This window comes from Puntigrus tetrazona, chromosome 5 (genome assembly GCF_018831695.1).
Source record: "Puntigrus tetrazona isolate hp1 chromosome 5, ASM1883169v1, whole genome shotgun sequence".
In the NCBI taxonomy this organism is placed as follows: Eukaryota; Metazoa; Chordata; class Actinopteri; order Cypriniformes; family Cyprinidae; genus Puntigrus; species Puntigrus tetrazona.
The window spans coordinates 18,772,626-18,787,365 of NC_056703.1; the positions used below are offsets into that span (position 1 = coordinate 18,772,626).

Sequence of the window (14,740 nt, forward strand, 5' to 3'; positions counted from 1 at the left end):
GACCAAAGGGAAAAGCTTATCATGACATTCTTTGGTTGTATCATGCAGTGTAAAAGATACAAGATTAATAAGGTGTGGCTCTTCATTGGAGCCATATAGTCAGACTTGCTTTTCTGATGAGCAAGAGAGTAGAGAGGAGGGAAAGCTGAAGAAAAGCATAAGAGGAAGGTGGGAAGCAGGAGTCAAGCTAACGGCTGCTCATGTCCTCCCACTGTCTAGTCCATGATATTTGGTTTAAATGAATGTGAAAAGAATGCTTGTTGACATGACATTTGTCGAGAGAGCATTTGCCATGAACACAAAAATATCATAAGCACAATATCATACTTTTTTTTAATAAACAATGATATAGTCATAAAAGTACCAATTGTGTCTAGACACTCACTTCTATGGTGAACTAACCAAAAAAGAAAGCAATTTGATGCTTTAAACAAAGATTATATTAGGTATCTAAACATTCCACCTAAGCCTTCTCCTAATTTGCATCTCTGTTGGGAAAACAACCGGGGATAGGCTAGCTGATTAGAAATATCTTTGCACTGCCAAGATCTGACTCCTACACTGCACTGCAACATTAAACAATGTTGCAGATATAGTAGACATCTCATCTAAAATTGTGTAAATATTTACCTGTGTAAATATTTAAAATAAGATATAGAATATATACATATAGAATACATGTTGTATGTATCAATCTTTACCATTCATACAAAGGTTTGGGCAGCACTCTAAGACTGCATAATAATGTGCTCTTTCTGCAACAAAAGATCATAGTATTATGCCTTTCTGATTCTAGATAAAACTGGATTATGTGATGTTTTTCAAAAAAGTAAAATAGGCTATGCAAATGTCTCTCATTTGTGGGGATTTGAATACCTGTAGTCACTTCATGCTGATTGACTGCAACACAAAACTGATTTGATTGAATCAATGAACCATAATGCTGCAAACACAGGTGCAACTGATTATTAAAAAGGATATTTAGGGTGGATGAATAGTTGTGTTTATCCTTGATTCCTACTGGAAAATAGCAACATGAGAGCCTCAAAAGAACTCTCTAATGACCTAAAAACTAGAATGATGTATTAATGTATTAAAAGAAGGATGCAAAAAGTTATCGCAAAGGTTTGAAGTCTCCACAGTCAAAAATATAGTTAGAAAATGGAAAACCAGAGGAAGAGTCCTTGTGAAGGAAACAAAGGCACTCCAAGAACATCTTGCTGCTGATAATGTCATTGTACATCTGTGCAATAGGAACAGCTCAATGGAAGAGTGATGAAAAAGTTTATAACTCAAAAGAACATCAATAATGTCCTGAGGACAGATGAAACTAAGATTGAGTTGTTTGGACCGGAAACAAAATTGTTTGCAGTAGTGCAGATAAGAACAGAAAGAAGCTACTGGAAGAGGAGGGTCCATCATGCTGTGAGGTTTTGTGGCAAACTCAGATACTGGAATTTAACAGAGTACATGCAAAACTGCCTTAGCGCTGGGATCGAACACATCAAGGAAAAGATCCTGAGGACAGATGAAGTTGGCAGAGCAGATTAACATTGTTTGGTAAATGAAAAAACAGCTTTTACTGGGTATTTAACACGGTAGAAAGAAAACAAAAGCAGCAGAAACTTGCGTAAATGAAAAAACTGGAAATACATCCATTAAAGGTCCAAGACTGAACATAATTCACTGAGAGAAGCTTGCTTAAATAGACCAGTCCACAGGTGTTACAAATGAACCTGATTAGCACTAACATCAAGAACTGTATACACCACTGGAACCACCTAGTGGCTGGGAGAGTCACTGCATGCTAGAGTCTTACAAATCCACAGAGCTGGTTGTTTGAGCAGGACACTATATCAAAATGAAGATGCTGCTTTTTTGAAAACCGATATAAATAAAAGAGCACATCAGCACAATAACAAAATACCTTCAATGAGAACTAAGGAATAGTGTAGTGTTTATTGCAAACGATTTCTATACACATTTTGTATTTATGTGTCCTAGCGATTTTTAAATAAAAAATCATCTCTTCTCTTATGACGTGCACCAAAAACCCGCCTCTCACAGCAGTTATAGCAAACAACAACAATCGAATCAATTCCCAATGGAAAAAGTCCCAAATAGTAGATACAATGTTACAAGGCATTTATTCATTTGCACAGTGTGAAGAAGCCAGCATCAGGCCTTAACAGCACTCAGATCAGGATGCCGAGTCTGAGTAGAAACTACAGGTGAGGAAGGTCGCAGTGACCTGGAATAAAGCAAAGCAGCAGGGAAGCACCATGACAGGCAATCTATCCCCACAGACCAACACAGCTCCACTGAAAAAAAAAAAAAAAAAAAAAACAGCTGGGTCTGACACACATTGTGCACATGAATACACAGAGAGAGAGAGAGATAAAGAGAAAGGTGTAAGAGAGGAAATGTGTTAGAGAGGGGGATGTGAGAAAGATCAAGAAAATGTGTGTACTGAACACTCGGGATATCGTGCTGAAATATCATGTGCAAAAGTGGCGTAACAGTGTAACTGTTTGAATTCATGGATGTTAACTGAAAGATCACAAGAAATAAAAGGTCATAGCGAAAACAGAAATAGTAACCTGGAAATGTGTCCACATAAACTGAAAACTTTTGACAGGTAAAGCCAGAATGTAGGAGGGAGAGAAGGAATGCACTTGAGCCTTCCAGACAGACGTACAGGGGATAAGGAACAAAGGCTCCCAGAGTGACAAGTCAAACTGTATGACCAAGACAGGTGAAACAGAGAGAGGGTGAGGGATGAGATGAGAATAGATAGACAGAGACAGGTAGGGCTGGCAGACATCCAGCATTAGAGCGACTATAGCACTGTTGTGAAATTGTAGACATGTGCATGTGTCATGAAAGTGTCATGTGCTGCTGATATTGCATAAATGGATTCAGGTTTGCTTTTGACACCTTCATATACGATGACTCTTTTTTTACATACTTTTATTTTCCTTATCTGGACGCATTGCAATCAGATCAAATAATACAGGCCTAGTGATGGGTCTAGTCTAAGCTTAAGTGCAGTGTTAACATACAGACATTAAAAAAAGACCAAACTTGAGACTCTGGAGAATGACTAAAACTATAAACGAGTGGACATTTTCTGCTTTTTGCAGCATTGATTACAACAAAAGCAGCACGAATCTGGAGACATGCAAGGTTTTATGTCTCGTCCCCCTTATCTCACCTGTGCAGAATATCCCAGAGGAAAACTGTGTTACTCAGAATCAGAGGTTGCTCTTTCATAGCTCAGGAAACTTAATGGGTTATTCAATATTTCTGTAATACTTTAATCATTTCAATTAAGCATCAAATTCTCCTAAAATTCCTTATTAGAAATAATCGCAGAAACTCGCACAAAACCACACGAAAAATCACATCATTGCTGACACGTAATGAATATAGAGCAAGAAAACAGAACAGAAAAGAAAGTTTTTGGATAAATTTGATATGATTTTATACATATGAATTACCAGCTTCTGCATCCTAACTTTGTATACCGATAAATCTAACTGCAGTAAAATTTCCAAATAATTTGCATGCCGCTTATACAGCTCTATATTTAATAAAAGTACTTTCCTCTGTTGAAAACAGAAATAAATCTTCTTCATGAGCCCATATAATGCTTATGTATGGGTCCATCAATGATGTTTAAAAAAAAAAAAAAAAAAAACGGTACCACAGTAATCCATATGGTCCCAGCTGATGGCTCAATATCTCATGAAACTAAAAGATCTCATATTTTAAATATTTAAAGTTATAAAATGAGTTCTGGTGCTTCTCTTATTTTGTTTCACAACACACGTGTTGGTATTGATATCAACTCATATGACAGTTTGCCGAAAGCAATGATTTATAGTAAACTAATATTCTCTCTCTGTCACAAACACACACATTTTGCTTCTGAGCACATTTACTTACCAATTTTACCAATTTTAAAGGTCTTATACAATTGCATTATGTTGGCTCACAAAGAGGATTCTTTTTAATTTGTGTTCATCTGAAGAAACATGGGAGAGCACGGGGGTAAGTAAATCAGAGTATGTACTTGTTTTAGGTGGAGTACCCCTTTAAAGAGATCTCATTGTTAATTTTTCATTGTGATGGGATACTCAGTCGCCTGTATCCTAGACTATGGCCAGTCTTTTTATCCCCACTGCAATCAGCTGACTCAGTAATCACAGCAGATTCGTGTCTGATTGGCTGTGCATGCTGCTTGACATGACAAACACCTCAAATTTTTCGCTGCTATCTTGCCACACAAAATAAACTCAAGAAACCATTACAAAGACTTCAGGTTTGACCTCAGTAGATGTTATCACTCGAGTGTGATATTGCTTTATGGCATGGTTAAAAAAAACCCCAAGAAGTTAATATCAAGTAACCGACCTTTTAAAAACAATATTCTCAGGTATTTTGAGCATTTCTGCAGTGCCAGCAAAAACAGTTCAGTTTCAAAGTTGCAAACTATTGAATTGGAACACAAGAGGCAGACAAGAGGAGAGTTAAAAAAAAAAAAAAAAAAAAGGTTAAATATTCCAGTGCTGTTGGCTCAGTCAACCAATCAAATTAGTGGACTGGAACTAATTGCTGCATAATATCTCTATCAGGTACATTAGACCAAAAAAAGCGGATGATCGGAGGAAATGATGAAAGGACAGAGAGACCGACTATGAAGGAGGTGAGACAGGGTCAGTCCACCTGCTGAGGAGTTGTACACATGAATAAATAATTCCAATGCCAAATCAAGTTATGAGACTCTTCTCTATGTGACAGAGAAGAATTTAGCAAATTAATTCATCCTGAGAGCAGCTCTCACATTAGCATTCTTCCCTCTCTTCCTATTCTGAATTGCAGGAATGCTTTTGCTGTCTATATCCCACTTCATACATTAAGTGCAGCATAATCAATAACGATTCATAAATACTGTGTAACTGCCAGACTGGATTTTCAGTTCCCCGGAGACTTACTGGGGATTAAACAAGATTGTTTAGCAAATGTCAGCATTTGTCCATTATATAGGCTAGTGGCCCTCAACTAGTGGACCGCAGATCTGTTCTAATGAGTTTAGGCAGGCAGAAAACAGTAGAACACAAACAATAAAATGTACCAAATTATGCAGTTAAGATAGCAAAATAGATAAATCAACATTTAATTATCCTTTACAAAGGCTCTGTGTCCAAAGCTTAATAGTATTTGGTGCAGTCTTGTGCTAAATGATAGAAGCCACTAAAATACTACTTGATTTGTTCTTTATTAGCAGTTGAATGGGTTTTATTAAGGAGCATCTGCCATGTACTTCTGGTTTTATTGTATCTGCTTCAAATAAGTTATATACTGTACTTAATGGCTGCTAATATGCCAAAAATATTTGATTTTAAAGCTTTTTGGCACTCAAACCAAGAAGCACTACAATGCCTGCTCCTATTGTCCCTATTGTGCTTGTTGTTTAAACTCAAACTTTCCACAGCATGCCTATATGAAATACGACTCCTATTGCATTGAACAATTTCTCATAATGTCACATTTTTGCATGTTTTCACGTATACATTTATGCAATCATTTGGTTATTGTTTGATGAGGAAACATCCGACAAGCCCCATTCCGACTTTTGGTAAAATGAACTAAACACATCAGGTACATACCAATTTCATCAAAGCACCTAGAAATTCACTATTAAACGCATCCTGCAGCCCGGGGTGTTTCCTCCACTATCATTCACAGGCTTGAGAAAACACTTCCCTGTGATCTTTTCACAGGATGCTGCCTGATATTGCTGTTGTTCTCCAGCTATCAGCTGTCTGGGTGTAAAAAAAAAAACCTGACAGCTGTCTCTGTGAGGAAAAAACGAAAACAAACAGCAGGAATCCCCCCGGTCTCCCACCCCTTTTCCTCTCCTTCTCCACACCTCACTCCTCTTTTATCTCTTCCCTTCGAGCACTCCTTTTGTGCCATCCATAATATCCCTCTCAAGTTCCAACCGCACGCTTTTAGAAACCAAACACTATCCCAAGAATAAACACAGTCCCTTGTGAAAACAACACATTGAAACATTCTCCCAACTGGCCCGTGTTTATCAAAAACGCACAAATATTTCGAATGCAAAAGAAATAGCTATTTTACCTGAGCTTGACTTTTCGATTCCATCACTCAGCTGAACGCACCAACGTTAACAGAAGATTAAACTCCCTATTCACACAGGCTCCATGCCACACGCGTGCCACGGAGGACTCCATCTGCAGTACAGCTAAAAGGAAAGCTTCAAGAGAGGATGGAAGAGAGCATACATACAGACAGTTTTTGTCCCACAGAGGAGAGAGAGAGTGCTAACATCCAGCCACAGAGATGAAGAAGAGTCCTCACACTGCTGCCGCTGCCACTGCTGAGTCTGCCTCTGGTTCGCTGCCCTATATGAGCGGGAGCCCGCCTCACTCACACAGACACACGCACACATATGCATACAGTGCACGTAGCAGCCAACTGTCAGAAGAGACAGGAAGCAATTCTACTGAACTTATCAAACATCTCTCAATGGCTACCCACTCCCATGAGACTGCTGATTTTGATATACAAAGGTATGGGTTTCAGGAAGCTGTACTGTAAATTTGTAAAGTAGTGCTTCTCAGGACCCTGGAGAATGAACTTTAATGAGCTGCTGTAGAGCATTTAAGGCGAGAGAGCCCCTCTGTCTGCAGTCTCTACCGTTTTACCATTCCTGTTTCCCAAAATGTACAGTTTTACCACTGAAGCAAAAAGAAAGGCAACTTGTACTGATCATGTCGTTTCAACTTCAAAAAAGGCCTATTGTTTTGTGCTATGTACTCTAAATCTTTTTTAAGGCACGGGACTATGTATCAATGTTATTCCCTGAAAATACATTAGCTGCAGATATCCTTTTTTTACTTTTTACTGATTGAAACCTCAATTCTGTCTTTGAATCTGAAGATGTATACATTTAAGACGTTCATTGGTTCAGCTGAAAAGAAAATGATCAGTGTTTAAACTTAAGATAGTTTTTTCCTTACCCAAATGTATGTTTCTTTAATCAACTACACCAAACTGTCACTTTGGTTTCTTTAAAATTCCACCATTTACTCAACCTCATGTCCCTCCAAACTCAAAAGTTTAAAACCAAAACCATGTATACCAACATTCCTCAAAATATCTTCTTTTGTCTTCTACAGAAAAAAAGTCACATACATTTATAATGACATGAGGGTAAGTAAATGAAAACCAAATATTCCTTTTATTCGTATTCATATTCCTTTAAGTTTTACTCCTAGTCCAATTTCAAGTCTAATTTTACCGTTCCTTTCCTTCTGAATCTTTCCCCATTTCTCATTTAAGCTACCATTGCTCCCCACTACATCATCGTCAACCTTTTATCCAGTAATATTGCCCCCTAGCTTCTCCTTTTCATCTTTTTTCACTACTCATTTTCACCTTCTAGATCTCTACTTTTATTCCCTCTCCTTCAGCAAAATGCCACCAAAATAAATTATCCCATTCAAGCCATTTGTAGAAATGATGCTGAAACTATTCAGTCACTCAATTAAATTCATAACCTATATATTTAATTTAAATACTTAGTTTAATTCAGATAAAGCATATAACTGAATTTAATGGCATGGTGATTTCATGGTGCTCCTCAAGGTTCATCATATGAAGCTCAATCATATAAAGGTAAATTAATATACTTTCCTGTAAATACTAATGCAATCAAAAATGATATCTAGAGAACTTAAAAAATTTTTTTTTTGTCTAATATGGGGATTCAAATATGTTTCTAATATTTAAGGCTAAATTAAATTAATTATTGTTTTAAATCGTGATACAAAATTCCTTTTTTGATTCACTCAAACAGATCATAGTCGATCATTTGTACACGTTTATTTGTACTCTTATTTTTTCCTATTTTTCTTATTGACGGTTCACTTGTTTGACCTTTATTTTTGCTGTTGTATAAAAGAAGGAACCATTTTCTGCTCTTTTGAAATTTGATACAATCTGTGACTCCCAAACCGTGAATTTTGTTATATGTCGTGCAACACCTGTTTTTAAAGTTCCCATCACACCAGCACATACATAAACTTACGGAACTCATCCATATTAATGGCATTATGTTTCATTTGAAGCAGAAGTTTTGGCTTTTAAAATGTATGCAATTAGTATTTGAACTACCTGATCAATAGAGTTAATTCCACTATCTACAGTTACTAATTGAACCCTCAGTAAATAGCACCATAATTGCAACTTTTATGGACCGTGAGTGTGTGAAGGATCTGTAAGAGGCCATCCATTAACCACTATTAATCTTAAATGGATTCCTGTAGAAATGCCTCAATAGAAAGAGTGTGGATTTCCCACATCATGAAAATGGGTCAGTTTTGTTGCATGGAAAAACCCACACCTACTTTATGACTCTCATTAGCTGCCGAGGATGGGGTGGGAGATGGAGCGACTGCAGAAATTTGTAGAAATGGGGGTGGTTTTATAAACAGTGTCAGCAAGCAGACTCAGTTTTGCACCTCAAGTTATGTTAGGTGAAATGTAAGCCACTGAGAAATCTGTCTCCTTCAGCATATGTACCAAATTTTAAGACAACAATAACATAAGTAATGATATTCTTGGACGTACTTGGATGCAATGGAATATTATCAATAACAAATCAATAATAAATCTAGCATCAACGTTAAATCAACTCGAAATGGAGCAAAACTGGCAGTGCAGTGTTTTAGTCCTTGGAATGAGCATCAGTCATGCCTAAAAATGAATAAATGGTATTTTTTACTTGTGATGTAGCAGTTCACATTTCCAGTGGAAGAAGCCTCACTCTTCTTTTGATTGAGGATTCCCTCTGATTCCAGAAACTCACTGCCACATCACAAGAACAGGAATTCTCAGGGAGCCCCATCCATCTCCCATCTCTACTAAAGTACTCTTATATAAAGCAATCAAATTTTCATCATGTGGAACTCAAGTGTCCTCTCTGAAGCCCCAAATATCAGTGCTGCTCTCTCCTACAAAAACAAGCAGGGTTCAATAACTTTCAGGGTTAAATAGAGAAGTACTGTATGTCACCTCACAGATCCTACTGAGATCCTACAAATTACGCACATATCTGGTATTTTGAAATAAGCATCAATAACACCCGAGCACTGGCAGTCATTTGGTTGTATTGCCTGGCACATCCACCATATGGCTCATTAAGTCAGGAAGATCAGAGGGAAACATCCTGTAGCGTGGAACACAGGACACTTTGGAGCTGTTCTCAAGGTAGACATCAGTGCTGTGGTTTTCGCCAGCTCACTGTTAGATGTGCATCAAAGCCCAGCTTGAAAAACAGGCAAAACAATTCTTGTGTTATTGCTGTTTGAACAGTCCACCTTTCAAAATACTGAATAAACAATTCCCTCTATATTGCAGAAGGAAAGTTGAGAGACCTCTGCATTAAATGCAGTCTACTACCAATTAGTTCAGAAAACGTCCACCTGCCCAGCTCCACCTGTCTAGATCCGCTATGTCTCTTATGTATATTACAGACCAAATACACTTAATAACATGCTAAAATTAAACGAGTTGACATGAATAAAATGTATTCTAGTTTTAAACAAACATATACATAAAAAACAAGAAGCATAATGTCTGCCATGACAACAGAGAGCAATGCAACAGAGCTATCTAGACCCTCAGTGGAATGGAAATGTAGAGACTGGGACATCTTGGAGCTTTAACTGAATACACCTGCATTCAGTCAGACTGTAGGATGCACTGAATGCTCACATACTTGTCCTTGTAACACCTAATGTGCCACAATGACCAAAGGCACAGGCCATATAATTACCTTGGAGTGCAGCCAATGAAACGAGGAAATTGTGCAATGATTGGCAGAAAAAGAGGGATCAGACAATCAGAAGACAGAAGGTCAAAGAGTCAGTGAGATAATGTCATGTAATTACAGGTCATAATTCTTATTCTTATTAGAAATGTAATTAAAGGATGATGGAGACACATGGTTTTATAATAATTTCAGAATATATACATATATATTTTTTAAAGTATGCAGGTTTGGTTAGGCTAAATAATTTTTTTACATTATGTTTCTATCAATATAGGAATATTCATGGTTAAAATCTGCCATGATAATGCACGTTTTAATTGAATACTATATAAATAAAGTTTTAGCATGTGGTATTCTGATGATTATTCCAGAATGTTTTGATACATATTTAAGCTTGTTAAAAACAATACGTTTGTTAAATCGTTGAAATATTAAGCATGAACTATTCATTTAAATCAAAAGTAATTACAATACAAAAATTATTTGAATTGAGGTGAATACTTTTCTTGGTAGACAGTTTGATCCGTGAGTTTATGGCAACACAATCTAATAAGAAAATCTAGCTAATTTGCTTTCTGTTTGGCAGTTTTATATGAAAATTTATGAATTCTAGGAAAAATATATATATGTGTATGTGTGAGGGTCCACTCCTAAACCATGACCTCAGTTGGGCAAAATGTATGAATGAAATTACACAAATTTATACAAATTCAGCACCAATTTACCAGTTCACCAATTTTAAGCGTTTGTTTAGGAAAAAGGAAAAGAATGTTCCCAATGTAAGTGCAATACTGTACATAGATTTTAGCTTGGGCACAAATGGAGAGGCTGAAATAATTTTCTGCGATAATCGCCACAGATGATGTCAAAAGATCTTAAGCTGTATTTAACCCAGAATATTCCTTTATAACGGTGTATACATTATGTGAACAGTGTACTGCTGCACACACAAGCACGACATCCTACTCCTTTATGAGCAAAAATGTCTTAGACGTTCATATGCACACCCACACACAAGTGCTCGTCTGGAATTTCACAGCAGGTACTGTAGGAGTGCACAATTCATCAACATAACCAGTGCATTTATGCAGTTTTGTATTACAAATACAAATGCATAAAATCATTCCAAGCAGCTCCATCATAATGGGACACTTCATTGCAACAGTAAGCCTTTCCAAACCCATTAAAACAGAAACATACACAACACACTAGCCTTGTTCGCACTGTCAGCCCAAATCCAATTATTTGTGTATCTGATTGGGATTCATCTAAATGACTGACTGGCCACACTGTGCATCGCATATGTTCAGATCTGATTTGTCTTGTTACATTTTTTGTCTGTGTTGGTTTCTGTGCCAGAGACTTTGATTTGGAATGTCTACGCTAAAAACATCAATGGCAGAAATACAGTTTGCAATACAGATGTTGTCTTAAAACATGATAACATGTTTCTGTGATGAACCATGCAGGATTTAAATCAAGCATGCAGCAGCAGAAACAGGACTAATTTCCAGAAAAAAAAGTGATTTTAAATCAAATATGAATTTACACTTTCTAAATATTCCTATTGGAAATCTGATTTGTACCTTTTCTACTAAAAATATTGTACCAGGGACTTACACAACAGATGACAGAATGCTGTAGCACTTCCTGTGGTCCACCTCATGCAGCTACTTGATGATATCAGTGTGCTCAGAGATAACGGCTGTTTCGTTCGCTGCGGATGAGGCACAGAGAACTGGCAGATACAGCACACCATGTTCTCAGGGCCTCCTGTACTTCAACTTCTGATCAGATGTAACTCAAGGACATTAATATATAAGTCAGGCCAAATGCTAAAACCCTTAGTATACTTCAAGTTTATTTTATTAAGTACACTTAAGTAAAGTTCAAGTATACTTCATGTAGCAAGCATACAATATCTGTGTAATTGTGGTATACTTGTAAGTGTGCTATTTCAATATTCCTTGGGACTAAATTGCCGCACTTTCTACTATATAAAATTGTATTTTTTAGTAAAACAGTAGTAAACTTTGAGTACACAACTTTAGCTTGTACTGCAACTATGCCAAAAGTGAAATTATAGATATATTGATAGGTTACAAATTACATACTAGCATTTTTTGTACACTTTGAAGTATAGTCTCAGTAAACTACTTGGTAGTTTTATACTGCAAGTATACTCGTAATTTTTCTTTAAGTGATCTTTACACCATACATAAGCAATTTAGGTATTAATTTGTATATATATATGTATAAGAACAGGATATGAGCTTGTAAACAAAACCCTTTCAGTTAACACTTTATTTATTATATGAGTTGCTTATCAGCATGCATATTACTAGGATATTAGCATTTATTAGTGCTAATTAAACACGTATTAATACCTTATTTTAAATGACCTTATTCTACATCCCTAATCCTACCTAATATCTAAACAACTACCTTACTAACTATTAATAAGCAGCAAATTAAGAATTTATTGAGGGAACAGTCATAATTAATAGTTAACAAGTGTTACCTATTTCAAAGTGTTACCACATTTTACACATTCAGAACATAGACGTAGTCGACCAATGGGCTAAAGCTTGACAGTCATTTTATTCCATAACGTTACACAGTTTTGATGCTCGTGTTAGATTACATGCAGAAGCATCTGTTGTTTCTGTTTCTTCTTCCTGAAAAATGCAAAGCCGATTTCTGAGAAGTACATAAAAAGTATAATAAAAGTACACTTCCCTCTTTTTTTAGTGTAAAAGAAGTATACTACTAGCACACTTGAATAAGCGTCTTTTTGGTATATTAATATAGGCAGAGGGGTATGCAGTGTTGATTAACCTAAAATCAACATAATAAAAATCTACATAAAATGTTACTCAATGCAAGGCTCTTATTGCGAATACTTCACCAGAGATATACAATATTACTAGCACATTACTGGAAACACTTTTTGCCTTTGGCTTCCATTCATACACAGGTAAATGTGGAAAAATGTGAATGTCACTGTGAGCAAAGGTTAAAGATGGCTGAACCCCCACCTGTGAATTTCCATCACAAAGACACGAATAGAACATAGACATAGACATGCTGGCTAAATTAAAAGAATGCAAAAAGCAGATTTAACTAACTTTGGCTAACATTAAGCTAGCGGTCAAATGCTAGCAAAGACGTTCTGTGTATGCAATGCAAATATAATATAAAGATATGGCTTTCCCCAGATGTATTTCTAAATAAACATCCAGACATTGCACTGCAGGAATTCGATATTTAACAGGTGTTAAAAACTCGTCCTAAATTTGTGTGTTGTTTGTTTTTAAAAACTTTGGTTACAGATTTGGAAAGACAACCTTTGACAACTTCAGTTGCCCCCTGGCTCAAACGGGTTACAAGAGCGTGTGTGACTCAGTGAGCAGGAAGCATCAGATATCATACGGACTGCCAGCATGAAGCCTGCAGCGGTGTGTGTGTGTGTGTGTGTGTGTGTGTTCAGTGGGCTGTAAGTGTGCATTCAAATGACTGCGCTTGCACTCTCTCTCTCTCTAGGTTAAACGAATAAAAGTGGCATAATAAATAACAAGCATCATCTGTCATCTATGCAACCTTCGGTTCTGCAAACAATATCCTGAGAGGATCGCTGTGCGATAACTTACAATTACCTTAGACTCGATACGGATTCTGCATAGCACTGTTTTACGGTCTCTTCTGTCTCACTTTTGTCAAAGCTCAAGTAGCCCTTCATCAACACCAAACAAGAAACGTTCCTACTGACTTATATTATACTGGACTCACCATGTAGCTATATATGTCACACAAATGTAAAAACAGAACTTCATCATTTTAATGTTATAGTTTATGAGGCTTGGTATTTATGCACCCCTGACTGAAATCAATATTAATATCAGGGTCGCAGGCTTGCATGTGCTTGTATTCACAAGCCTTGTTTACACTCAAGGTGTTTTTGTTCAATCATTCTCTGAAATAACAGCAGCACAGAAAAAATACAATCTTAGCCAACAACGAAAGGTAATACATTACTATTCAAAGTTTTGTTTTTGTTTTTTATTAATACTTCTGTTCGGCAGGGATGCATTTACTTGATTAAAAGTGGCAGTTTACAATGTTACAGAATATTTCTATTTCAAATAAATGCTGTTCTTTCTCATGGAAGCCAAGAAAAACAAAAGTAAGCAAAAACTATTTTCAACAATATGGGTTTTTTTTTCTTGAGCAACAAAATCATTTTTAAAAGAGCCTCTGAAAATGCAGCTTTGCCATGAGAGGATTAACACATATTTTAAAATCTATTAAAATAGAAAACATTTATTTTAAATGATAATATTGCACAGTATTACTTTTTTATTTGCAATCACTGTAGCCTTAAACTAGCAAAATAAAATCTTACTAACCTAAAACTTTTTATATAGTATATTAAAGCCTTAAGATAAGACATTTTAGGATAAAAACAATAAGTATATTTTACATATTGTGCTGTATAATAAAAACCATTAGTATATTTTTGTTCAGTAGAAACTGCATTTACATTTATTATTTCATTTCATAATGAAATCATTTTTTGCTTTCTATTTTGCTTTCTAGTTGTTTTTGGCAAATAAAGTATTACACTAAAATAAAAAAACTGCTTGGACATTGTTAATAAATGTGCAAATTGTCACAGACAATATTCCTCACATATATACTGTAAACTACTTATTTTTGTATTATTTATTTATTCATAATAGAAGCTTTTCATTTACATTTATGCATTCAGCTGATGCTTTTATCCTAAGTGAATTAAAATAGAAGAAAAAAGCATTTTGACACAGAGCCAACAATAATCATACTATAAGATGCTAGTGTTATTGTGCAAGATGC

The 14,740-nt window shown here is 36.0% G+C and overlaps 1 protein-coding gene across 7 annotated transcripts in view; it reads right to left on the reverse strand.

Annotated features, from left to right (window-relative positions):
* The window catches only part of mctp1a (multiple C2 domains, transmembrane 1a), a 127,155-nt gene that overhangs the window by 93,918 nt on the left and 18,497 nt on the right, over positions 1–14,740 (reverse strand). Inside the window, exon 1 of one of the 7 annotated variants that reach the window (XM_043240784.1) lies at positions 6,319–6,467. The exons of 5 other annotated variants lie outside the window; for them this stretch is intronic. In XM_043240784.1, coding sequence (XP_043096719.1) covers positions 6,319–6,360 — 42 coding nt within the window. In that variant the 5' untranslated portion in view covers positions 6,361–6,467. One more of the 7 variants, XM_043240786.1, reaches the window with a different exon arrangement.